We start from the raw sequence: 24,322 nt of genomic DNA on the forward strand, positions 1-24,322 counted from the left end.
AGTGCTCTGATAGGAAGTGGTGAATAGACGTTCCAACTATGCCAAGACAACTTAATAGCAGTTTTATTCATTCCATAGAGATTGCTGCTTTTAGAAATAGGTGAAGTTGCAGAGTTGGCCTATGTGCCCATTACCTCTTAAAAAAGTAAGTATTTACATGCCCTTTTACCAACACGTAATGGCATGTGGTGTGTTTCCAAACCTCATAGTTCCAGAGCATGTTTTGGTAAACATCCAGTCAGGGTGGAAAAAAGCTTACAAAAACAACAACAAAAGCCCAACCACCTTCCTCTGAACTGTGTGGGTAAATGTGGCTGCTGATTGCTTTTATACGCTCTGGGCATTGGGGTATGTTTGTTGCTGCTTCAAACAGGCATATTATAAAACAAACTGTTCCATAAAAAGTTAAACAAAAATTAGGTTTTCTGCATTTCAACCTCATCTATAAAATAGTGTTTTCACTGAATCTTTAGCTCATATTTTAATTCTCCAAGAATGGATTGAAAAAGTGCCTAAAAATGGGAAGAGGTGAAATGTGGAGGACAGTAATAAAAGCACAGCCCTTTGGTTAATGTTGCTGCATGTTATCGCTCACTTGTTCTGTTTAGCAGTGTTTGTGATAAAGTGGTATGTTTTGTGATAGGACTAATACATTAAAACTCTGATGGAAAAGTAAGGAAATATTTATACAGTCAGAATGGTTTGGGTTTTTTTAATTTGACCCAGCTCCATTACTTTTGAACTTAAATCAGAAAATTGTTTTAAGAGGAAATTGATATTTTCACATCCAGTGGGTTAAAAGAGAGATTAGAATAGCAATTTCCAAATGTAAAGGAAGAGCAAGTGAATCAATAATAACCCTAAGCTATCTGATCTTGTATCTCATTGAACAAATGTTTTAGCCTCTGTAAACAAACACAGCAACTTAATTGTAATATAATAGACTCGTGTTTCTTTGAGAACTAAAACATAATTATCATAGGTCATCTGTGTTTGCACAGTTAGGAAGCAGGCCATTAGCATAGATGCTATTCTGCTTTACGCTACATTTTCTCTTGAATTGTTCAGTGAGCAAGCTTCCTTTTGTACCTTGCAATTCTTTAAGTATTATATATATTTTAATATTATATATAATGTAATTGGGGAAATATATATAGTATAATTTGGGGAAAGAGAAAAGGTTGATAAATGTTGTCACTTGGTGACACAAATAATAAATCATATCCTTTAGTGTTTGCATAGGAATTTATACCTGGTTAAAGAGTAGGAGTGAGTTACACTCTGAGGGCTTCACTCATAACCATATGCCTTAAAAAACCTACAAGAATTATTACAAGCACTTTTTGTAAGTACAGAAAAAATCTGTTTGGTACAAAGAGCTGTTTGGCTTTTTGGGCAAGTGTCACAGTGCCTGGAGCAGGCCAGTGAGGAAGCTGAATTGTCCATATGCCGTGTACATGTGGAGTGCAGCACTGGGACATGCTTGAACAAGCAGTGAGAGACCCATGCCATATGGTGTGGTGTAGCAGCCTACAGAGAAACAACCTGGGCATCCCTAGAAGTAGAAGTACAGACAAGGGAATAGTTTTTTAAAGGAATTTTTTGTTTACCTCTGCAGTTGCAGGGCTCAAAGCACTCAGAAATCCAGCACAGTTGCCACATCATCTTGTGTAAGTGCATCTTTCTGCTGCAGCTTGTAGATGTGCCTTTTGAAAAGGCATGAGCATTTAGTTCTCCTGGTGGTCTTCGGAGATCTGTGGCCCCTCTGTCTTTATAGCACGATATAACTCTGTGAGACTGTCTGCAGAGCCAGGAAGCATATGCTTTCCCACCTACAAGTTCCTTTTGGGTATGCCTTGGGACTAAGCAACGAGATCAGGAGAATGAAAAAGTAAAAATTAAGGTTTGCTGTAGTTTTCTATAAATAAAAAAAAGTCCAGTATAGAGCTTTGGCTGCTAGAATAGTTGATACTTTGTGATGCTTCAAAGTGGGGTTTTTTTGTTTCTGATAGTTCTCTTCCTTGGCCTTCCAAAATGTGAATTACTTTCACATTGCTGAAGGTAGGATAACAGAAATATCTCAACATAATGAAAATGCTGATTAAATACCTACTTTAAAATTTTGTGAAGCTGTTTGGAGTTAAATGTTTCCACTTACTTTTCAATGAGAGTGATTTTGAAACTTCGCCTCCTGTGTAAGTAATTGTATTAGATTTTAAAAGGAACTGATGGAGAAGAAAATGGAAAAGCAGTGGAACTTTTTTTATAATTTGATTATGTTTTCTTTGTGAATTCCAGCAGATTCAGTATCCTACATTAAAAGAAATACTTTTATGATCAAATTCAACTTGTTTTGCATTTCTTGGATATTTTCAGCCTCGCTTCTCAGAGGGCTGGAGCACCTCTCCAGAGGCGCTTCTCAGAGATGCTCAGAGGGCTGGAGCACCTCTCCTCTGCAGACAGGCTGGGAGAGCTGGGGCTGTTTAACCTGGAGAAGAGAAGGCTCTGAGGAGACCTTACAGCACCTTCCAGTACCTGAAGAGGGCCTCAAGGAAAGCTGCAGAGGGACTTTTTACAAGGGCATGTAGGGGATGAGATGAGGGGGAATGGCTTTTACCTGATAAAACGTTGGTTTAGATTAGGTATTAGAAAGAAATTTGTTACTGTGGGAGTGGTGTGACACTGAAACAGACTGCCTAGAAAAGCTGTGGATGTCCCATCCTGAGCCGTGTTCAAGGCCAGGCTGGATGGAGCTTTGAGCTGTGTGTAGTAGAATGTCTTCCCATCCCATGCATCTTTAAGGTCCCTTCCAACCCAAACCTATGATTCTACCACTGTCATTTTAAAGTGACAAGTGATTTGTTTTAGCATTGGTCTGGATCAGAATTCCTTTTTTTCTGCAGACTCAAATTTATTTTTCACGTTTAGGTCTACCTTAATAATTGACTTAACAATGAAAAGAAAAAGAATATTCTCCAGATGAAGGTGCAAGATTATTGCTAACAAATTACTTTTCTTTTATGTTGAAGTAAAGCAGGAAAACCAAATATGCAAAGTCCTTTTTTAAAACCGCTCTGTTAGAGACCAGCCTTTGAATTCTGCACTCAGGTCAGAGCTCAAAGTTTGACCCTTAGGCTTAACACACATAGTAAAGAAGTATATTCTTTGTAGCTAAGAGGCAGACTTCCAGTGACAGATACTTCTTAGTCCAGTATCACTCAGACAGACAGACTGAATTATTTCACAACTGTAGGGGAGTTGAACATAAGGAAAACTATTTATACTGAGCCTGACAAGTGGAGAGCCAAGGTCAGTGTCATTCTATAATCTAGATTTCATTGAGGAGTTGGTTAGAGACATTTTGTGGTGTTAATTGTTTTATAGCTACTCTGGAGGGAACATCTGCTTTATTCCCAATGCTGAAACCATAAGAATGTAACTTTTTGCTTTTAAATGGACAGATTTATATCCATGAGGAGGCATTCAAGTCCCAATGCAGGATGTGGTCCGACTTCTCTCTCAACAGCCATGCTTGTTGGGTCCCCTACTTTGAGTTATGCCCAGGTGGACAAGCTACAGAAACACTACTTGCTATATTGAATTAAAGTGGTGCTCAAAAATATAATCATCCCTTTTGCTCAATCAGAGCTGCCTCCTTCCACCATTATGAAAGATAGAATTGAGACACATTTGCCTCTTGCATGCCCTCTTTGCCTTTTGATGTATGTGTTTCAGACTGTGATTCAACTGGGTCTTTGCCAGGGCATACGTGGAGATGATGCTGAGACTGGCTGGCCCATCTTCTGATACTTCTCTCTCCTCTGGTGTGGTCATGCAGTAAGTAGGAAACAGATGTTGCTGAAAGCTAACAAGTTGCTGCTTGGGAGGAGGAGGAAGGGAGGCAGGGCAGTGCAGTGCAGTGAAAGGGGACAGCTGGAAGGTGGTCCCAGGCTGGAGAAGGATCTTCAACTTTCAGCACTGGCCCACACGGATTGAATAAAAGCAGCTGAAGAAGAACACTGTTCAGGTAGCCAAGGTGACCAGTGGACCAAGGCAAAGTTATCGTCTCTGCTAATTATATTTATTACAAGATTTTGCAGTTTGTCGAAAAAAGGTGGTATTATTTTTGACTGTTAAGAGTATTTAATTGTAAATAAATGACAGCTGAGCTGGAATCCTTACATCTATTTTAATTTTACTTTTTCTAGTGGTTCCATGGGAACCACCTATATTAATCTGACTAAATACTCTGTATAAACACAAAACACCAGCCCATAACACAAAAGTTCAACAACCTCCAAAACAAAGAAGCAAATAAGCCCCTCTACCTGCCAACAGGTATCAAAAAGAGTTTAGCAGAAGCTATTGTGGGTGTTAGGAAATAATTAGAATATACTGAATTATCATAAGGAACTACCATTAAAAAAAAAGCTTTGGTTTCAGAAAAACTTGATCAGTATCTTAGCATAAAACCATAAAAACACATCTGTTGTTTTGTACTTACTGAGCCTTTTTTGCTATATGTAAACAGTATAGCAATAAATATACTTCCCCTGAATTTCCATGAAAAGTAGAATCATGTTATCATTTGAATTAGTTTACTGAGGCTTATGTAAAATAAAAAAGATACTTGTGCTGAAAAAATAGAAGTATGCAATCCTACTATATGTAATAGGAGAATGCACATACTGTGTGTTATGGGTATGTGTTGGTAGCTGTGTGTTCAGATGTGCTGTGATAGGACTTGAAAGTTGAATAGGGTTAAATTCTAGTGACTTTTCAAGTTTAACTTGAGAAATATGAAAGGATTATTTGAGGACTTAAAGGATTATATGAACTTGAACACTGACCAAGGCAATACAAAAATAAAGGGGGCTTTGCTTTATCAGAAGTTAATATTTATTTGTGCCAAAGTGCAAGACCTCTGAATGCCATAGAAACTTTAAAGTTCTGCTTGACATGGGCTGAATTAACAGTAATGTTGGATTTGTGAAGCCAAACAAAATCTCTTTGTTGTGACCATTTATTGAAAATGACTTTTTCTGGGACTATATGACAATCTGTTAGTTGGGTTCTTGCGAAGGGAGCAAATAATTTTATGGGGACCTTTCAGTGTATTGTAGGAAAATGTCACATTCTTCAATGTTTTGCCTTGTACGGCTGAGTTTCAAACCACATTTTTTTCTTACTTCTCTTGAAGACACAATTAACATTGTTTACTGTCTCAGCACTCATGAAATGCAAAGTGAGCTATAGTATTTTTAAATGCAGAAGTTTTAGTTAAATTTATTGCCTGAAGGACTTGTTAGCCACACTAACTAACATTCTCTACAGGCCACATCACAGCTTGCTGTGTTTCTGTAATTCTGGCTACCAAGCTCAAAATCCAGAGGTAGAGCAGACAAAAGACTTATTGATTCAAGCATGATTTCATCCATCTCTCAAGGGAATATTTACTACTTATTGCCTGCATAGTAAAGGAGGATGAACTTTGTTGGTTGGTGACCATGAAGAGTTAATTGCTAGAGTTTTTGAGGACTGTAGGCTAATTCTTAAAAAAAATTATTTCTTATTCATTTAATACTCATGAGGTCAACTAAATGAGTACTAAGTAGTGCATCTGTTTTTGCTGATGAAACCTGTTACTATTTTACTTTTTGATTTTTAGGGATCCTAGAATCTATTTGCTAATTTTGCACAGTATGAAAATTTGATGGTGTTTTCAGGAATTGTACTTAATACTAATAAATCCCAGAACTCTTAGGAAAACCTTTGTGGTGGAAAATAAGAACAGAAAAGTTGGATAAGGACATGGGAGCATTTGCATGCATGGATTTTTTTGCTGTTTGAGGCATGACAGGTGTGTTCTGTCCTTCCATATAGTGCAGGAAAATGGCTCAGAACATTTGTGTTAAGACCTGTTGAGAGGCAGGATTGGGAACAAAATTGTCTGCCTGGTCCCTGTCATAATAAGATTGAAGTTGGAAGTGAATATAAGAGAGTGATACAGAAATTACCAAGAAAAAAAAAATCTACAACAAATCCCAATAAATTAATTGTGATAGTTACTTGAACTCAGGAAGCCTTGAATTCTGAGGACTTTTCACCAAGTGAGCTTGCAATTTTATACCATGAATGAACTTTTAAATACTTACATTACTTATTTTCACCAAGTAGAAAAAAAAAGAAAATTTGTGAAGGTCAAAGTTATTTTTTTAAGATAATTCTTGTGAGAACCAACCCCTGTTAAAAATGAGTTGCAGTGTAAATGAAGCCACCTAAGCTTGTGAGGCAAGTTTCATGTTCAAACCCAGAAGACAGCTGACCTTCTATCATCACAGTGTATTTCTAGCTAAGGGTTTCTCTGTGTGCTGTCTTGAGGTTATAAGGGCAAGTCCATACTGAATTCTGTCAAACAAAACCCTCTGTTCATGCTTTTGTCGTGTTTTTTAAAAGCTTGTTTTTCTGTTTTTAGCTGAACCTGAAATTTTATCCAAGATAATATCCAGCATATGTCCCTGCTTACTTCTAGTTATTTATGCTTATTGCTGCTGCTGTCCGCTAGTTCTGTACCTGCAATGTCACAAGAATAGGTTTGTGCTGCAGTTAGAAGTGTGCTTTTATTCTATAGACATAAGATGAGCTAATTTTAAGGGGCTAGCTTGCTAGTTTTTAGCAGCAGAGGAGCTGAACAGGTTTTTGGAAAGCCAGCTTGTCCTACATGCAGAGCTGTCATAGCAGGGTTGCTGTCCATGTCCAAACTGGGTGGTTTAAAGCAAGCTCAGATTTACCGTGCTGAGCTGCAGTGACACCTCTCAGACCTGTGTAATCACAGTCAGATGTGGATGTTGTGCATGGACAGCTTCTAGTGCACTTCTGAGGAAGGTTGATCTCTTGGGAAGTCTGAATTTGCTTGGCTGCTTGTTTGCTTATCAGATGAAACAATTAAATGTGACTTGGTTTCTTGCTGCTTCCATAAAACAGGAAGGCATCTGCTCATTTTGTTTGTTTTAGAGCAACAATATTTTAAGTACTTTTTCAGAGAGAGTCAAAATAATTGAAACAAACCCAGTAAGATATGTTGATTGATCAAGAAAGCCCTAGTAGTAGCCTGTATTACCCTGATAAAAGTCCCTGTTAATTGTGCTCCCCTTGCCACAGCTGTATTTCAGGTGTGGGGAATACAGCAGACAAACATGCATTAGATATCTTGATTCCTTTAATTTATTACTCAGGTAGTCTCAGTTGGATTAAAGCTCTGTTCAGGACAACTGCTCCTTCACAAAACTCAAACAATCCATTGTGGTTGTGTGTGCAGCTATGTGAATGTACATACATTTACAGGTACATAGAGAACATACTTGTGTAGGGTTTAGGTTTAGGACTTTCTAGGTATTTAGTAATCACAATAACTGCCTACCTAACAAGTTAAAGGTTTTACCTCAGAAGCTGAATTTTTAGCTCAAACATAGTGACAGCACTTGATTTTGCACTTGCTGGAATTCCTGCATCTTCACTGACTACAGTAAGAACTATAGGTGTAGAACACCTGAACGTAAGTTCTAACTGAAGCATGGAAATAGCTCTGGAGCAGTTCATATAGATACTTGGCACACAAGGACTTAGGGTTTCCAGTATAGTCTTTCATCACATGTTTTTCCAAGGATCTACTCATGTGTAAGAGTTGATTCCTTAAAATGTGTTCAGCAATTTGCATGTTGTGTTAAAGGGCTTGTATTTGTTATTGGAAAGCCTAATTTTCTGGGACTCTTCTTTATGGTAACTTTCACAAAGTGTAAAAAATGTTTGAACTGTAACAATGTTTTTATTATTGTAAAGTGCTCTATTTTAGATGTACAAAATACATCTGAAATACAAAACTGGTAAGTGAGGAGGTTGTGTTGAACCTCTTAATTTCCATTCAGTAGTACAAATCTTAATGTGCCACCATGCAGTGACTTAGGAATATATTTTTTAAATGTCATTATTGGTTTCTTAAAAAGTCTTCTGTAACTGCACAGGATGAACTCTACCCTACTTCCTCTGCCTTCTCTTCACAGTTTTTTCTTTGCCACTGACAGTATAGAATGTAGTATCTTGAAAAGTGATTTTTTTTTTCTCATTCTGTCTAAAGAGATGTAGTGATAATTTCATCTGATGAGTTTGTTGAAATTGGTTGTTTATTTGTAAAGTGAAATGTTACTTATGATAAAATATACAAATCCCCCCCATTTTCAGGATACAGTTTGAAACAAACTTTGTAATAAATGCAATTTATCATGATGATGAGAATTGAACAGTTTTTGTAGTAGCCAGGAAACTTTACTGATTTGTGGGTTTTATGTTAAACTGCACCCCAGTATTGGGGAGCACAAATTTTTAAATAGGCAAATTTAATGAGTTTTGAGTGTCCATACTCAAATATATCGTAGTGTTCCAAGTAGGAAAATAGTTGTTCATATTTCAGAGATCACTGGAATTTTTTGGTACACCTTACTCTTCTTTGTGAAAACTCATTTAAAAGAGTTGTTTCAGTACTTCTTTCTTATTGTGAAGATGAGCTGTCAATATTTGTGTCAAACTCTGCTTTCTGAACAAGCAAAAGGAGTCTTTAATAGGTCTGTCAGCACTCAGCCCCACTGAGACAAAATGCAGCTTTACAAATATGTAAGTGCTGACTCAACAAATTCATTATATCTGAAGCAACTCTATGTTGGACTTTACCAACCACATTTGAAAGAAATTAATGGTTTTTCCAGTTCTGGTTGTTACAAATGTGGTGGAAAGCCAGACTTTGTTATGTAGAAATAATGACTTTGAGAAGTACCTCCTTGCATGTGCAGTCATTTAAATAAATAGGGCTGGTTCGTATGAAAAGTAAAAATTGACAGTAGAAAGAGTACAAGTTTTAAAAAACCAAGATGCTTAAGGACAGTGTATATAGATACAGTAAATGAGGATTTATTTTGACAACCTTACTGTGAATGTGTTTGAACTCTGTCTCTGGGCATGAATCACAAGATTGGAGCAGAATTAGACCAGAGTTTACACTGGCTTGATTGCTTTACATTAAGTTTATATGAGTTTGTTCCTAAGGATACATTAACATCATTAAGTAGAAAGTTAATTTTGGAGAAGGCTGTACCAAGTATTTAATATGTTAAATACGAATTTAGCTTGAAGTGAATTAAGATGCCCAAGTGTTCCAGTCATTTTTAATCTCAGCCATAAATTGCATTTGCAGTGCTTTGCAACTACTCATAAAAAATTATCAGGGTTGAGAACTGCTGATCACTCCTTAGGCATTTTCTCTGTCATCCCCAGGAAAGATGTCTAGAGACCGGGCTCTCAGGAAGCAGCAGCAACTGAATAATTTGGTAGCAGCAGTGACAAAGCTCGCAAAGCCTGGAGATGTGATTGTGGATTTTTGCAGTGGAGGGGTAATGTACATTTTTGTTTTTGTGGTGCAGTTCCTTTCAGCTTTCATCCTCGCAGTTCTAGGTGGTTGCTGCCACAAAGCAAAGCAGAAGTGCAAATGCTAAAATTTTAGCCGCTTTCAAACATTCTCCCATTGGTATGGGGATGCTCATCATGTAATGAGTGAACAATAGGGAATGCTATTGATTTTGTTGTTTGTTTTTGTTTTCACAGGGCCATGTTGGAATTGTTCTTGCTTATATGATGCCATCCTGTCAGGTAAATTCTCAAGAAAAAGATCTCTGGTAATCATCTTCAAAAGATGTCTATGTGGAGCGGACACATAGAAGTCACAGTTGTCTCAGCAGAGGACTTAGGTTTGAAACATGCAAATTTTTAAGCATAATCCCCAGATGTGTGTGGTGCTTTCCAGAGAAAACAAAAGTTACATGAAAATATAAAATATCTGCAAGCTGATTAATATTGGCAAGCATTAAATGCTTTTGATTGTTGCTAGGTTTCCAGCTAGTCATTTTGTAGCTCTCAGACTCTGCCACAAGTAATTCAAAGGTTTTCTCAGCAAACTAGAACGTTTTCTGCTTGGTAATGTTGTACTTCAATTTCTCAGTATTATTTTGCCTTACCTTCTCCTGTGTGTGACATCTAGGTGGTGCTCATAGAAAATAAGGAGTTGTCTCTGATCCGTGCTAAAGACAGAAGTGATGAACTAGGTTTAAACAACATTTGGTTCATTCAAGCAAATTTGGATTATTTTAATGGGACTTTTAACATTGGGGTAAGTGATTATAACTTTTCTACTTCAGAACTTCAGTGTCTGATTAATTATTCTTAAAACAACTTAAATACATGAGAGAATAAAACTCTGTATGTCCTTACAGACCATGAAAGTAAATGAGATGAATGTTCTGTCTAGAATTTTGCAGCCCTAGTGAAGAATAAGGCATAAATAGTATTTTGTAGCTCTGTAAATATTCCTGTCATCTAGTTTTTTATTCTACTAATAGAAAATGAACCCTGTGGCAAGGTGCAAGCTTTCCATGCAATATTGACTGTTCTTTAAATCATCCATCTGAAAGCCTGTTTTGACTGTAGCTGAGGATGGTTAATGCTGAAGGTTTATGGTACATGAACAGTGCTGTTTAACTGTTTGGTTGGTTTATTCAAGAAAGGAAAAGAAATTTAGTGCAGGAGAAAGAGGAGAAAATAAGTGGTTTTAGCCCAGTGCTTCCAAGTGTAGATTTTCAATTCTCTAGCTTTATTTTCTGTGCTACACTGTCATATGAATCTCAGTGGGTGAACTAGAGAGTTATTTCAAAATACCAGGATCTCATGAATAGTACACTGAATTGAGTGTGTGAAATTTTTAATAGTTGTTTTACGAAATGAGTCTCCAATTTTGTGGTCATTGGAATTCCTGTCTTAATTTTTGGGGGCCTCTTTTAAAGGTTAATACAATATTAAACCTGTGGAGTTTTTATGTAATAAAAAAGTATTATATTCTCTCTTTCAAGTTTTGTGACAAGGAAGATACCGAAGTATATGTCAGAAGAGTTCACTTGGAAATGCTTCATTTCCAGGCCTTCATTTCCAAATATCTGTATTAGTCTTCACATTTTATTTTGTTTCAGATAGTGAGTTCAATATATAGGATATCCTGAGAAAGCTTTTCTTTAATTTTATTTGGGATTTTTCTTAATTAAATGGGTTCTTAGAAAGCCAAAGAAGAAATCCGTTGGTGTAACAGGTCATACATGCTCAGCAAAGCTACTGGTTTTATCTGCTGCTGTTTTAAGGCCTCTTTTTCAAATGTGCAGGCAAAGCAGAGAGCTTTGTTTTCTACTTGGATAGATGAGGAAGTATCTATAATTACATTTCATGATAATCTGATAGCTGTCATATTAAGACTCTATTTCTGATGTTAAACTAGTTTTATTTTTGTTGTTAATATGAGCAGAAAATTTCATTTTGAAATTATTTTCTTGTTAATTTTTTAATGTTCTGCTTGAGATGAGAGTATTTATTTCCATCTGTATGCAACTGCAGTTCAGTTGATGATTAATGGTCTCCTCAGCTGAGCTTACAACAAGCAGACTGGAAACAAAAAAGACTTTGTTTTAATCTATATCTGAGAGCAAAGTTTTTATCTTCCAGTTGCTCTACCTTGAAAAACAGCTTTGAACCCTGAAATCTGAGCTGGGCAGTTCTAAACCTCTTCTCTAAATCCACAGTGAACAAAAAGCAAAGCAAACAATGTAGTTTTATAAATCCACACTGCTGCATGAAATCAAAAATGTGCCTCAGAAATGTCCTTAGTTTAAGTATGCCCAAAGCCTACTCTTTGAGGTACTGAGCACATGGGAGGAGGCAGAGAAAGTAATGCCCCATTTCAGTGGTGCATTTGGCATCCCAGGTATAGGTAGGAGAGAGCTGCTTGCCTTCCCTTGCCAATGTATTGAGTACTGCAGTAACTTGCCTTTGTGTAGGAGAGCAGGAAGAATTTGGGTGCAACCTGTGTGTTGCCCAAACACGTCAGTGCTCACAGGTAGTTGTGATCAAATGTTATTTTAGTTTTAGTTGAAGAGCCCATGACTAAGAAAAAGAAAGAAAAGAATAAGGTGAGACAAACAAAATTAAAGGAGGGCAGGTTGTATTTGATGCCTCCCCCAGCTCCAGTGTTTGTTTCCTTTAGGTTTTACTTAGTACTTTAAAATCAAATTATCTAAATTTATGCATAATTTTTTCCTTTAGATGTGACCTTGAGGTATATCTGTTACTTCTCTTACTGCTCAGTTGAAATCCAGTTTTGATGTAGTTCTTTGTATTTCTAAGTCCTTTTTGCTTGACAAAAACTTTTGACAAATCACCACATAGTTTTTCTGTTACTATGTATTCCACAGCTACTGTTTTTATGGAGGTTTGTTTTTAGTTTATTTGGTATCACAATGAAGTGCACCTGCCTTTTGAGTGCTTTTGGTGAGTGACCCTTCTTCAGTGTCAATTCCTTGTTAATGGAATAAACCATAAATTTTCCTCAACACAGAAATGAAGGAGAAGAATGAAAAACTGGAGAACTAAGGACCAGGCCTTTGGTGTAGCAGCTTTAGTTGCAAAAACTTCTCACGTGTTTAAGTAACTCAGTCAACCAAAAATTGCTGGACTGTATTTAGAGTGTTCCAATGATGAATTTTCTTGTTTCCTTGTTTGTTGTTTTTACTGCTGTAGGTGGCTCTGCACGCCTGTGGGGTGGCTACAGACATGGTGATCGAACACTGCCTCAGGGCACGGGCAGCCTTTGTCATCTCCCCCTGCTGCTACGGCTTCATTCAAAATACAGTCAAGTTCAAATATCCACGAAGGTGAACTAAAGCTTGCAAGATAAGCCTTAAAATATCAACTTAAATGAGGGAATAAAATCCTAAAAGAGTATAGAATTAATCATTTGAGGGTCATTGTGAGTGACTAGGCTAAGCTGATTCACACTTAAAAGGAAACTGTTTCCTCTTGTCCTAACAGAGAGACAGATTGGTAATTCCTGGAATATTTTTTCTGGATTTATCTATTCATGGCTCGGAAGACTTTATGCAATCAATATAGTAGATATAGTATCTAATATGCAGACCTTCTACCTTAAAATCACAAAGTTAATGGAAAACTCATGAAAATTACTCTAGGAAGGGGAATTGACATTTTAATGTTGGAGGAAGATGTAAGGAGTCAGTTTAAAGAAATGGGTCTGCTTTATAAAACAGTTCAGTACTTGTGGAACTTCTTTGATTTATTCCCAAGTAGATAAGCTCTCCTCTGTTTCAGTTCATATTTTTAATACTTTTTCAATGGATTGTGTACATATTTTGTCTTCAAATCTGCCTTGTGGGAGATACTAATATATCTTATGCTTAAGAATTTTAATGCATTTGATATAAATAAAATGTAAAAGGTAAGCATAAAGTAGCAGAAGATAAGAGTTAAACAGTCTTCTGAGTCAGAACTAGCTGGGGGAAAGGGTTGTGTTTTGGTTGGCTTTTTTTTTCTGTTCATAAAACTGAGCTTTGCATTTTGAATGTCAAAGATTAATTAGATTTAATTCTACTAGGATTTACATCAATGACTTAAGTATATATTTGCTAAAATAAGAAAATGGAACATGCAGTCTTAAAATTAACCTGCAAATCTAAAAAGATATTATGTATTCATGTGAAATATTTTTCATATTTCTCTATAATATCAAAGTGTTCTGACACAGAAGTGTGTGGAGATGAGGTCATGGAGAGTAATTATTTACAACTTGTCAGTTTGGTAACCTTTGCATTTAACAGTGTTTTCTTGTCAGTTTGATACTTCCATCTCTTTGTGTGTCCCTTTTGTTTTCTCTTGTGACACAATAAAACAAGTAAGTCTTCTAATGAAGAGGCAATAAAATTTGAAGCCTTCTAAAATTAGCAAACTTGTTTTAAAATTGGCTGGAAAATGTTTAACTTTTGTCCAGCTATGTTTTTAGACCACAAAGACTGGAAATGATCACTTAGAAAACTTTTGTTGCTGTAGATGCTGCAAGAATGTTTGTGTTTGCTAAAATTTTGAATCTAACCTCAGAAGTACGAAAAAACTTACCAGCCTGAGCTTGAGCTACATTTTAGGGTTTGCTTTTTCTTTTTTTCCTTATGTTATATGATCATAAAACATTATAGCCTGGCTGTATCCCCATAGTGCCTGTGTTCTGTATTCAATTTCATTGTAAAGACCCTTTACCTTTATGGTACAAACAAAATATATGTGTGTATTAGTAAATATATATAAAGTGGTTTTGTGACAATGAGAAAACCACAGTAAGTATGTGTTAGCATTTATAATGATTTAAGAGAGAATTTTTATTAATATTAGGAAAAACCCACCACTATATACACTTTTCTAGTGTACTGGAACTGTAATGAGTTTTAGTATTTTTAATGCCTTTCTTCAAGGTACAGATACTGCTGTTTTCTTTAAAATGGGTTCAAGTATGTAATGATTGCTTCTATTTTTCACCTTTGCTGGTTTTAGATGTTAATTGAATTGATCTAATTATTTTTTTTTTTCAGTCATCAGTTTAAAGAAATTTTGTCCTACAAGGTATGTAAAAAGACAGGGGGAAGATGTTTATGTGCAGTTTTCTGCATCTCACTGGGTCTTCTTATCAAATGAAATATGGGCGGTTATCTTAAAATTGCAAGGAGGGGCATGTGTTACGTGAAATGTTCATTATTAGTGCAGGTGTTGTGTTTTCTCCACCATTCACTTTCAAAGGCTTTTTTCTTCAATAAAATGAAATAGTTTCTCCACAAAAAAAACCCCTTTGTTTCATAATGTGTAAGTGAGTCATTCCTAGGGTACTTCAACGTGTGTCAGCTAAAAATTACAGGATACCAATTTTTTTAGGTGTTAAATACAACTGTTCTAATAAACATTAGATTCTTCTCTCTATGTCTAAAACATTGGACATAGTAAGCAGGAAGAGCTTATACAGATCAGCAAAAGTTCTATACAGTATTTATATTTTATACAGTTTAAAAAATGTTGTTCAGAATTATATTTAAAATATTGAAGTGTGTTTTGACCCTGTGGAGCTGGGGTCTGTGGAGATAATCTGAGAGAAATATGGGAGAAATTATCACTGAAGCATACAGATCTGACAGAGTGCAGGTAAGATAGGAGAGGAAGAGGACAAGAGCAGAGAGGTGGACAGCAGAAAACCAGTACTGATCTGCTAAATTTTGTCCTGTGAGTTTAAACTTGTTAGTGATGAGCAACCTGAAATTTGAAGGTTAGAAGCACTTTATGTAGCATGGAAAGAACATGTTTCCTTTTGAGAGAAGCAGGGTTATATAGAAACTTTACTGAATTTACCGGTCAAATCCTAGGCAGGACTCTTGGTGTTTACAATATAGAAATGAATTTTGGAGGTGCAGAATAATTCTTTGTAACAGAAATATGGAAGTGAAGGAGGGTATTTCTAATATCCAAATGCTTTTGGGGACAGTGGGTAGTACAAAGATAATGTATGTGGGAGGAAAATAGAGATTATCCTTTTTAATCCCTAAATTAGAGGGAGTTTTAAAAATTCAGAAAATCTCCAGCCATCTTATAAGGGAAGTTTAGTAATCAGGTAATAAATGCCCAAAGATTGAGAGGACAAAAGCTGCGTGGTGGATTTGGAGCTGCCATTATTTTTTCCCACGATTAAGTTTCCTTTCAATGTCTCTGAGACATAATCACAAAGAACTCAGGTTTCAGTTCAGAAAAAAGTTATTTACTAGCATTATTAAACCTGCTAGCAGTACAGAGAGACATAGTGTCAGTTATAAAGTCAAGGATGCCTAGATTAGGATAGTGTGTATAATCTCATTGCAACTCAGTGAATTTTTTCTTAATCTGTTAATCCGTGGAGATGTAAATCACAGGGTTTGTCAACACTGTAGAAGAATTTTACTCCAGAATTTTGTTATTTGTGTTGCAAAAGGGCACAGGAGTCAAAGATAAGGCTAAAAAATATTGCTGCTCTTAGTAACAGAAGAGTCTATCCAATTGGTCTAGGCTGGTTGGTGCCTCAAATAATCCTAGTTATAAATAAATTTTGTTATGCAGCTAGCTGTATGTGTTTTTATATTTCATATTAATAAATTCTTACAGGTTATTGGCTAGCAGCCAAAGTTGCCATGTGTTAGCCAGACGTTGTCTGTGTCACCCCCTCCAGTTCCCATTTTAAATTAATTTCTCTTATCTTTCATTTTAGTGAGATCTAAAAAGACATCCAGAAGTCTGGCATTTCCAAAACTTTTTTGATGAGAACATTATGTTGTAATTCATTAGTTTATAGTTGCAAGGAATAAGGTTATGATAGCTGTAGGTTTCTACCACGACACATTTTGAGACACTGTAAAGACACAATAATTGGAAAGTAGAACTGTGTAAGGTTAAAAATACAACTTTTGAAATTTAATAGGAATTGAAGGTGTGGATGTTCTAATAAGTTAGCTGTTTATGCATGCTTTGGGAAGTTTCTAAACATTATTTTAGAAATGCTTTTCTTCTTACTTCTGCCATCAGGGAATGTGACAATCACTGTGTCAGGGGAAACAATGTAGTCCTAACAGGCTCTAGTTTATCTTTTTGGATCACTCTGTAAGAAGCTAAGGACTGGAGTCAGTTCAGATTTTCAAGTTAAGTGACAAGACTTACCTTGGCTCTGGTCTGGTCCACAGGAGCTGGGAACTTGCTGTTGCAAAGAGCCTAGTTGTATTGGGTGCCTGAAGGCTGGAGGAGTTGTGTGCTAACATGGATCTTCTCCCTCTCCTCTAAATCCCTCTTTTTCTCTCTAAGCTGCCTGTCACTGCTACTTCTCTCCTAACAGTGGCCACATTGTCCATGACATCCCTTCTCCATTCTCCAGTAGTGATGTCTGGGCTTAACATTTTCAGTTCTTTTGTACTACAAAAAGAGTGACGTTTGAGCTGAACTGACTGGGTGTAACGTGTTCAAGGCCTAAAGGTGTTATGACATGTTCCTATTTTGCTTCTGTTTATTTTTATGAAGCTGTGAGTTGGAAATCTTCATGTCAATGAGCTGTACTGGGGAACAAATATCCTTGCATCAAGATATTATAAATGTCTTTAAATGAGTAGTATTTGTGTATCATGTGATGATAGTATTTTATTTTATAATATGTGGGAAATTTTTTGCGGTCAGTTGTCTATTTATGAGTTGGATGGAGTGTACTGGGGGAATTACCATCTTGATTTAATATGAAGGTTTTTTGTGAAGACTTGAATGTTTATATCCCTCTAAAAAAAGCTGGAGTAAGTATCCTTACTTCAGAATACTGAAAGAACCTGAAGTACCTGTTGGTGATGTTGCTCTCTCTACCTGTTAAAGAACGAAATCTTTAAAATAATAATTTTGTATCAGGCAAGAATAAAAAAGAATAAATTCTTTTTTGATGACACGTGTCCTTGTTTCAGAACTAGAGCTCTGGGAGCTTTGCATAGGAGAGCACTTTGTGTTGTTGCCTGTTCTTGTTTTCTCCCCATGTCGTTGTGGGAGACTTGGGGATGTTGTGCGATTCTAAGATGGTTCTGATTTACTCTGTCCTGTACCACATATTGCAGCTGTCCCACAGAGCACAGCTGCCATCAGAGCAGTAATTTCACTGCTACACCTGCAAGGCTTTCCTCTCACCACCTGGCTAACTTGCCTTGCCTTGGCCGCTCTTTGAGGAGCCATTGTGCTGGCACAGGCGGTGGGCATTGAACGCAAATGAGGATGGGGCTCTGCCCGCTGCTCTAAGCAGGGAGCGAAGTGCACCCTCCCCTGCACCATCCCCCTGGCTGACTGGACAGGGAGAAATTCTTCTGTAGAAGTCTCTGCAGAAAATTTTAATGGAGCAGGGGTAGTTTGAAAGTAAATTGTGCTCTTTTGATGGAGAAAACTTTCCTATTCACAGACAGGTATTTTTTTGCCTTCAGGATCTGAATGGATGTGGTGGGGCAGAGGAAGTTTGACCCACCAGCCTGTCCTGGGATTCAAAACCACTGCTTGGGAGAAATGTTCAAATCAACTGTTAAAGAATTTTGTCTTGGCTGCTTATTGGTGCAGGGAGGCTGTCCTATTATGACTATGCTAAAAGAGGGCTGTGGTGCTCATCAGTAATTGAAGGCAAAATTAGTGTGCAAGATGTCTTTGAAGAATGCTGTGTTGTATACATTGCATCCACTTCAACTGCTGCAAAGAATTAGAAAGTTTAGCAAGAAACAAATACTCATGAGGAGAAATGAGGTAGTGATTACAAACACTTGACTTACACATGTATTTGCAATATAAAAATTGGGATTTGCACACAAATTTTTTTAGAAATATTGTGTTCAACATGGTAGCATTCCTGATACTTCTAAGCCTTTAATCAGATTTTTCTTGATTTATGGTTTTTTTTGTCTTTTTTATAGGAGCACATGATCCTTTGCAGATTTGCAGATCAGACAGCTGTTCAGCTTCCACCTGAACGCAGGCTAATTGGTATGAATTTCTGAAGCTGTTGTGTAAACCATCTCAGTGCTGGTTTTACCTTGATACATAAAGGAAGAAATGGTACATTTATGAATGGGGCATTAAGTAGATGTCTTCAGATAACATTTGAAAAATTTAAGTTTCATCACATTTCATGTCTTGCTGTTCTCTTTTATGCTGTAGGAACTCTTTTCCTCTTCCAAAATCATCAATATGAGAGAGTGAGTTTGCATTTTACTGATTTTTGTTGCTTCATCTTTTTTTCTCCCCACCGTTCTCTGAAAAGCATGAGATCTTTGTGAAGTTTGCTAAAGTCCTGCTATTGGCAGTTTATCCTGCATTAAAAGCACTGGCTATTTGTAGTAGTGATTTTCAGTTTGCCCCTTTTCAATGTGCCCCCTTTGTCCTGCTTGTAGTCACTGGGGGTAACTCTTGGGAGGTCAAAAATGCCAGCTGCAAACAATATGGCTGAATTGCAGAGATTGGGCTGGCTTTAGTCAGAAGGACAGCAAATACAGAACACTTCAAATATGTGGAATAAGCTTAGATTTACAAAAGGATGTATTGTATAAAGGGTGTATATAAAGGTGTGTTTATAAAAAAATAATGTGATTCTGTCTGGTATTCCTGTTCGTTCCGATTGAAGCTGTAAACTAGCTTCCAGGTCAGAAAAGACAGAAGGGGCTAGGAACACAAATGTAACTTTTATGTGTTTTGCCCTGACAAAAGACCCCAAATATAATTTTATTCTCTCTCTCCCCCTACATCATCACTTCTGTTGTCAAAAATGTTACTTTTTCTTTAAGTTCCATGTAATACTAATCTGTCTCATTGAAGATGGTTTTCATTTTTGTGTTCTGCTTCAGTTTTTAAATCTTTTTTGTGGAAATCTTGTTTGGTGGTACTTTAAAGTTTTCTTGTAAACATTTGAAGATTGAATGAGATCAGTGTTATAGCAATGTGAGAATGGGTTTTTTTAGTTCTGTTTTTGTGCAATGCAGGATCAGATATTGAAAAAACTGTATATGTCATTTAATGAAAGTATTCCTGAACAGGTGGAGACTTTCTTCTCTGTTGTAAATGATGACAAAATGACTTACTCTTCTACTTTTTGAATATTTTAGGATTGTATTGTGAAATGTGTTTTGGAGTTACCACTGAGTTTATGCAGCTTCAGAGAAGTGACACATCATTCCCTTTCATTACCTGTACGCTGTAAAATACAGCATTCTGTCTGTGACGTCATGGCTGAAACAAATTTCTCAAAGGAGTTACCACCAATTTCTGTGGTATCTGTGACCCTAAAAATATGCAGTTGAACTCAGTTCTCCTACACACAGCAATTCCCTCTTAAATGAACAAAGTCCCTTGTACCATTTTAACTGGACATGTGGCTTTTACCCTCTATATGCAGCAGTGGTACCTGAGTGCAAAATGAGTGGTTGAATGGCTTTGTGAACATTGCTATGGCCCACCTGAGGACACAGAACTGCTCCATGGGTTTCACAGACTTACTGAGAGCACCCAGGGGAGCCAGGCCCCATTTGTGGCAGTCCCAGATGCCCTTCAATGTGTACACTTGGAATAATGATGATACTGGTATCAGTGGCAGGATTGTGTAAATGCCATTTTGTTCATCACAGAAGGTAATTTTATATGGAACCACAAATGTGGAGGATAGGACCACAAAAGGTAATTTGCAGAGTTCTGTCCTGGGTTGGTTATATAAACTGGTAATTTCTCCCTGCAGTATGCAAATCCATACAGGACTGAATTGGAAAGTTCTTTTTCAAGCACTCCCTTATTACTGTATCTCTAAATTGTCTCCTACCTAATTACTACCCCTCTCGAATCCCAAGCCACCAACAGAAGAGTCCAAATGTCATAATGTTGGTGAATTCAAAGTAGTGAAATTCTTTTGTAACTAATGCATTCAGCTGAGACGAGAAGATAGTTCTGGCCATGGGTTCACTGTGGACAGACAGAGTAGATTGGACTGAGCCCTGCATTAAAGTGTGATGTGCACCACCTGCTCTGAAATACAAGGATACTGAGGGGAGTGTTGGTGCCACCTGCCCGAAACTTCTACAGGCACCTAACCAGGGTGCATAACTGGGCTGGTAAGGATACAGGCACAAAAGCTCTGTATATATTCAGGGAAGAGAGGTAAGCCACTCCGGAGGGTAGTTTGGAATGTCAGACTCCTGTTCCAAAGGTAATCAGGATGTGCTCCTGTCTCTTCATCTCAGACCCCAAATACATTTAACTATACAGTTCTGTCAGGAACAAGAGAAGAGGTAGGATCATTGTGTTTGAGACTGAAGTGGGATTGTGCCCATTCATGACTTGAGGCTGTAACAATTAGTGATAAAACACTTCAAAGTAGCATTAAATTTTTCTTGCAATAATGTTTCAAGCTGCTGAAAATACAATCTGACAAGTCAATCCTATATTTCAGAACATAATAATAAATTATAATGAGTAAATAAGTAAAGACAAATGGTCCCATCATCTTGTTGTGGCTGTATCATAATAAAAAACTTCTAAGCAGAAAAAAACCCTTTATCCTTCTTGGTTTTTTTCTGCAGGTAAATCTGAAATAAGCTTCATTTGCATTACCAATTTAGTATGTTTGTTTATAAATAGTTACAGTAATACGTCTCAAATCAATTACACTGGATCACTTTTTGGTATTTTAGTCTATTGTTTATGTTCAATAACCAGCGATTTTCAGATTTTAGATGAAAGTACAGGAGGAAAACAGTTATGGTTATAAAGGGAGTAGAAGTTTGGCAATTCAGAGAGCTCAGGGGTAAACTAGGCATTTTTCTTCTTCCCATTTACATTAAAGCATGTTTTTTTCTCTGTTTTGAGAATACTTTTAAATAGTTGTGCCTTCCTCCATATATAAAGAGATATATCTCCTCAAGGTCTTTGCTAAATGAGGGTTACAAGTCACAGATGTGATTTGAAACAGAAACCAGATTAAGATGTTTTTTAAAGTAGATTTGGGACTTACTTTTTAGATGGTTTACTCATGTGTTATCCTAACATTGAATATTTTAAGTGCAAGTTTTTGATAATGTTTGGATAATGTTTTGAGTTTCTGTGCTCTCCTTTGCTCTTGTTTTAGGGAAGCAGTGTATGGGACTTGTGGATCTGGATCGGGCATGGGCTGCAGAAGAACATAACTACTCTGTCCAAGTTATATCTATGGAGCCAGAGAGTTGTTCTCCAAAGAACAATATGTTTGTGGGCATCCCTACTTAGAGTGTGAAACTTGCATTCAATTTGAAGCTGAACATAAATCTTCAGTGCATAATGACATCCAGCAGATAGAGGCAGCGCTGGGAAGCAGACATCCCGCATCTGGAACACATTGCCTTCGAAAAGGGAAGCAGCCCCCAAAGTCCTAAGAAGCAAACTGCATGCAGAGCATTCCAAATCAACTTGTGTCATTAAGCAACTTTTGGTTCTTGTACTGAGAACTTTCTGGATCTTATGACTGTGCATGGAATTATATCCATCTGTGAAAGTTTAGAGAAAACTGGTTTTGTTGAAGGAAAGGTGATTTCCTTTTCAGTGAAACTGTGTCTTGGCTGCTTGGAAGTTGTATTTGTGGTCAAAACAGCATTTGTGTTCATAAGCAGAGCAGTTATCAGCCAGCAGTGCTGATTACCAGAGGAACAGAGAAGATCAAATTTATTGTGTTACTGAAGATGGCTGTGCAGCAGGTGGTGGCCTGACTTTGCTGAAGAATTCCATACTACTGTAGGAAGATTATTTTTAATAAAAGTTCATCAGAATACTTTGGGCCTCAATCTGCTTATTAAAAGTGTATTCTACCTTGCCAATCATTTTTTAAAAAGACTTCAAAATTACTTTTAAATATTATGCAAGGATTCTGCAACCAGGTATTTGACACTGGATTTAGAGAAACCAAATTCCTCCTTATCCATTGACCAGAAAGTGGGAGCTAGACATGATGTTAGTGATTGGATACTTCACTGTCATGTGAAGTGTGTTGATTCCCATTTGTAAGAAACTTGCTGTCAGAAGAAATATTTAAGAACAATTCATGTGTCTACATACATCATCTTCATTGATCTTATATTCAGTTTAAAATTTGACCAAAGTTGGAACCGTTTGAAAAGGTCATTTACAGTCATGCTACTCTAAAATGAAAATAAATGTTGTCCTGTGCTCAGTTTCCCCCCCTAATTTTAAATCACCTGTTGATGTGAACACAATGGAAGATAGCTCCTAATGCAATTTTTACTGCATGTTTAGAGGTTTTACATGTCTGTGCATTCTGCCATGTTTTAATTTAAATAATCTAAAGGTTGAAAACTCTCAACATAGCTTCAGGACATAGCAAACTGAATTACAAATAATATGTATTGGAGCAAAAAAAGCATCCAGAAATATTTTATTCTTCATGTAACTTAGATATCTATAAGATCTAAATATGCGGGGACATCTTTTTAATGTGAAAACATGGAATGCTACCTACTTACTTAAAAGCACAAAAGTGAGCAAGTAGGAGTGAATTCCTACCTTCAGCCTCAGTTCTTCAGTAGGTAATGATGGAATACTTTTTCTGCAACTTTTTTGTAGTTACAGGAGTAACTGGAGTTTTGAAGAATGTATGGCAAACACAAAATGCATGGTGATACCAGTTGTCTCCAGGGTTTTCTCCAATACTTGCCCAATGAGAATGCAGTTCTAAGTTAGTGGTATGTTGATCTGAACATTATTCTTGTTAAATTACTTTTCTGGAGGGAGCAAATGTCTCTTTGTGACCTTTTTGTGCTGAAGGAAGAACTCATCAAGGTGAGGCACCTGTTGGAAACTGTGATGCTGTTTACAGTAAGGATTTTCACACTGCTCTGCTTCAGGCAGTGGGTAGCAATATGAATGTTTTAATTATGGTGATGTTGAACATTTGGCATGGTCTGATAGGATGCAATAATAAAGAGCTTTCAGTAGGGCAAAATTCTGTGCTCTTACATGCTTCACATTTTCTACAATATCTGTAAATATTCTGTAATAGTTTTCAGATCTACTTGAAAAGAAGGAATATATTCAAGATGTGCTACTGAATAAAAGATAAAAATGTTGTTTGTTTGTTTGTTTAACGGGAAAAACCAGTATTTCTTAAAAAGAGAGGAGGAGGAGCCTTATTTGGACAAATGTCCAAGAGGTTATTAGGTGCTTCGGATGGTCAAGAAAAAACAGATAAAGTCACACAAGAATCCAAATATCAATGTCTGTTTCATTTGTTGGATTTTTTTCCCCATTTTTTTAAAATGACTGTTTTCATGTTAATAACAGTTTCCCACAAGTGTTACTTCCTTGTGACTTAAGTTATTTTGTACCTGCTGCCCCACAAAGAAATAGGCTTCACAGGAAGAAAAGTTTTCTAGGAGCAAGGGAGAACGCCTGCAAAAGTAGAGCTGTGGTTATATGCATCATGACATCCCATTTTTTCTTGGATGAGCCAAACTATACAAAGTAAGTTTATGACAAATTCTTTTCCCCCCCAAAATCAGGAATGTTTTGATGGTATCTCACAGTCTCATCATCTTGATATCATACAGGATTAGTGAGACTGCATTCCATTTGTGATACTGGTTTGTGACCTTGTTGCTATTGGCATCAATGGACTCTGGTTTCTTCTCAGGAGAATAGAAATTTTCTCATGTCCAAGGATGGAGTGGTATTACTATGAATAGTAAAGCCTGACCTATACTTCAGGTGAATTGATGCTTACTGAAAACTGAAGAGAAGCAGATGAAAAAAAGCATAAAAATCAGGATTTACAGCAACAGATAATACCTAATTTACC

The 24,322-nt window shown here is 36.8% G+C and overlaps 1 protein-coding gene across 2 annotated transcripts in view; it reads left to right on the top strand.

Annotated features, from left to right (window-relative positions):
* The window catches only part of GSTCD (glutathione S-transferase C-terminal domain containing), a 54,005-nt gene extending 30,410 nt beyond the window's left edge, over positions 1 to 23,595 (top strand). Inside the window, exons 6-13 of one of the 2 annotated variants that reach the window (XM_017736838.1) lie at positions 9,325 to 9,440; positions 9,652 to 9,696; positions 10,085 to 10,213; positions 12,661 to 12,794; positions 14,517 to 14,547; positions 18,414 to 18,483; positions 18,658 to 18,695; positions 21,608 to 23,595. In XM_017736838.1, the coding sequence (XP_017592327.1) occupies positions 9,325 to 9,440; positions 9,652 to 9,696; positions 10,085 to 10,213; positions 12,661 to 12,794; positions 14,517 to 14,547; positions 18,414 to 18,483; positions 18,658 to 18,695; positions 21,608 to 21,751 (707 nt within the window). In that variant the 3' untranslated portion in view covers positions 21,752 to 23,595. The remainder of the gene's footprint in view (positions 1 to 9,324; positions 9,441 to 9,651; positions 9,697 to 10,084; positions 10,214 to 12,660; positions 12,795 to 14,516; positions 14,548 to 18,413; positions 18,484 to 18,657; positions 18,696 to 21,607) is intronic. The other variant, XM_008635602.2, reaches the window with a different exon arrangement.
* The last annotated feature ends 727 nt before the right edge of the window (positions 23,596 to 24,322 follow it).

Source organism: Corvus brachyrhynchos, unplaced genomic scaffold (genome assembly GCF_000691975.1).
Source record: "Corvus brachyrhynchos isolate BGI_N302 unplaced genomic scaffold, ASM69197v1 scaffold175, whole genome shotgun sequence".
In the NCBI taxonomy this organism is placed as follows: Eukaryota; Metazoa; Chordata; class Aves; order Passeriformes; family Corvidae; genus Corvus; species Corvus brachyrhynchos.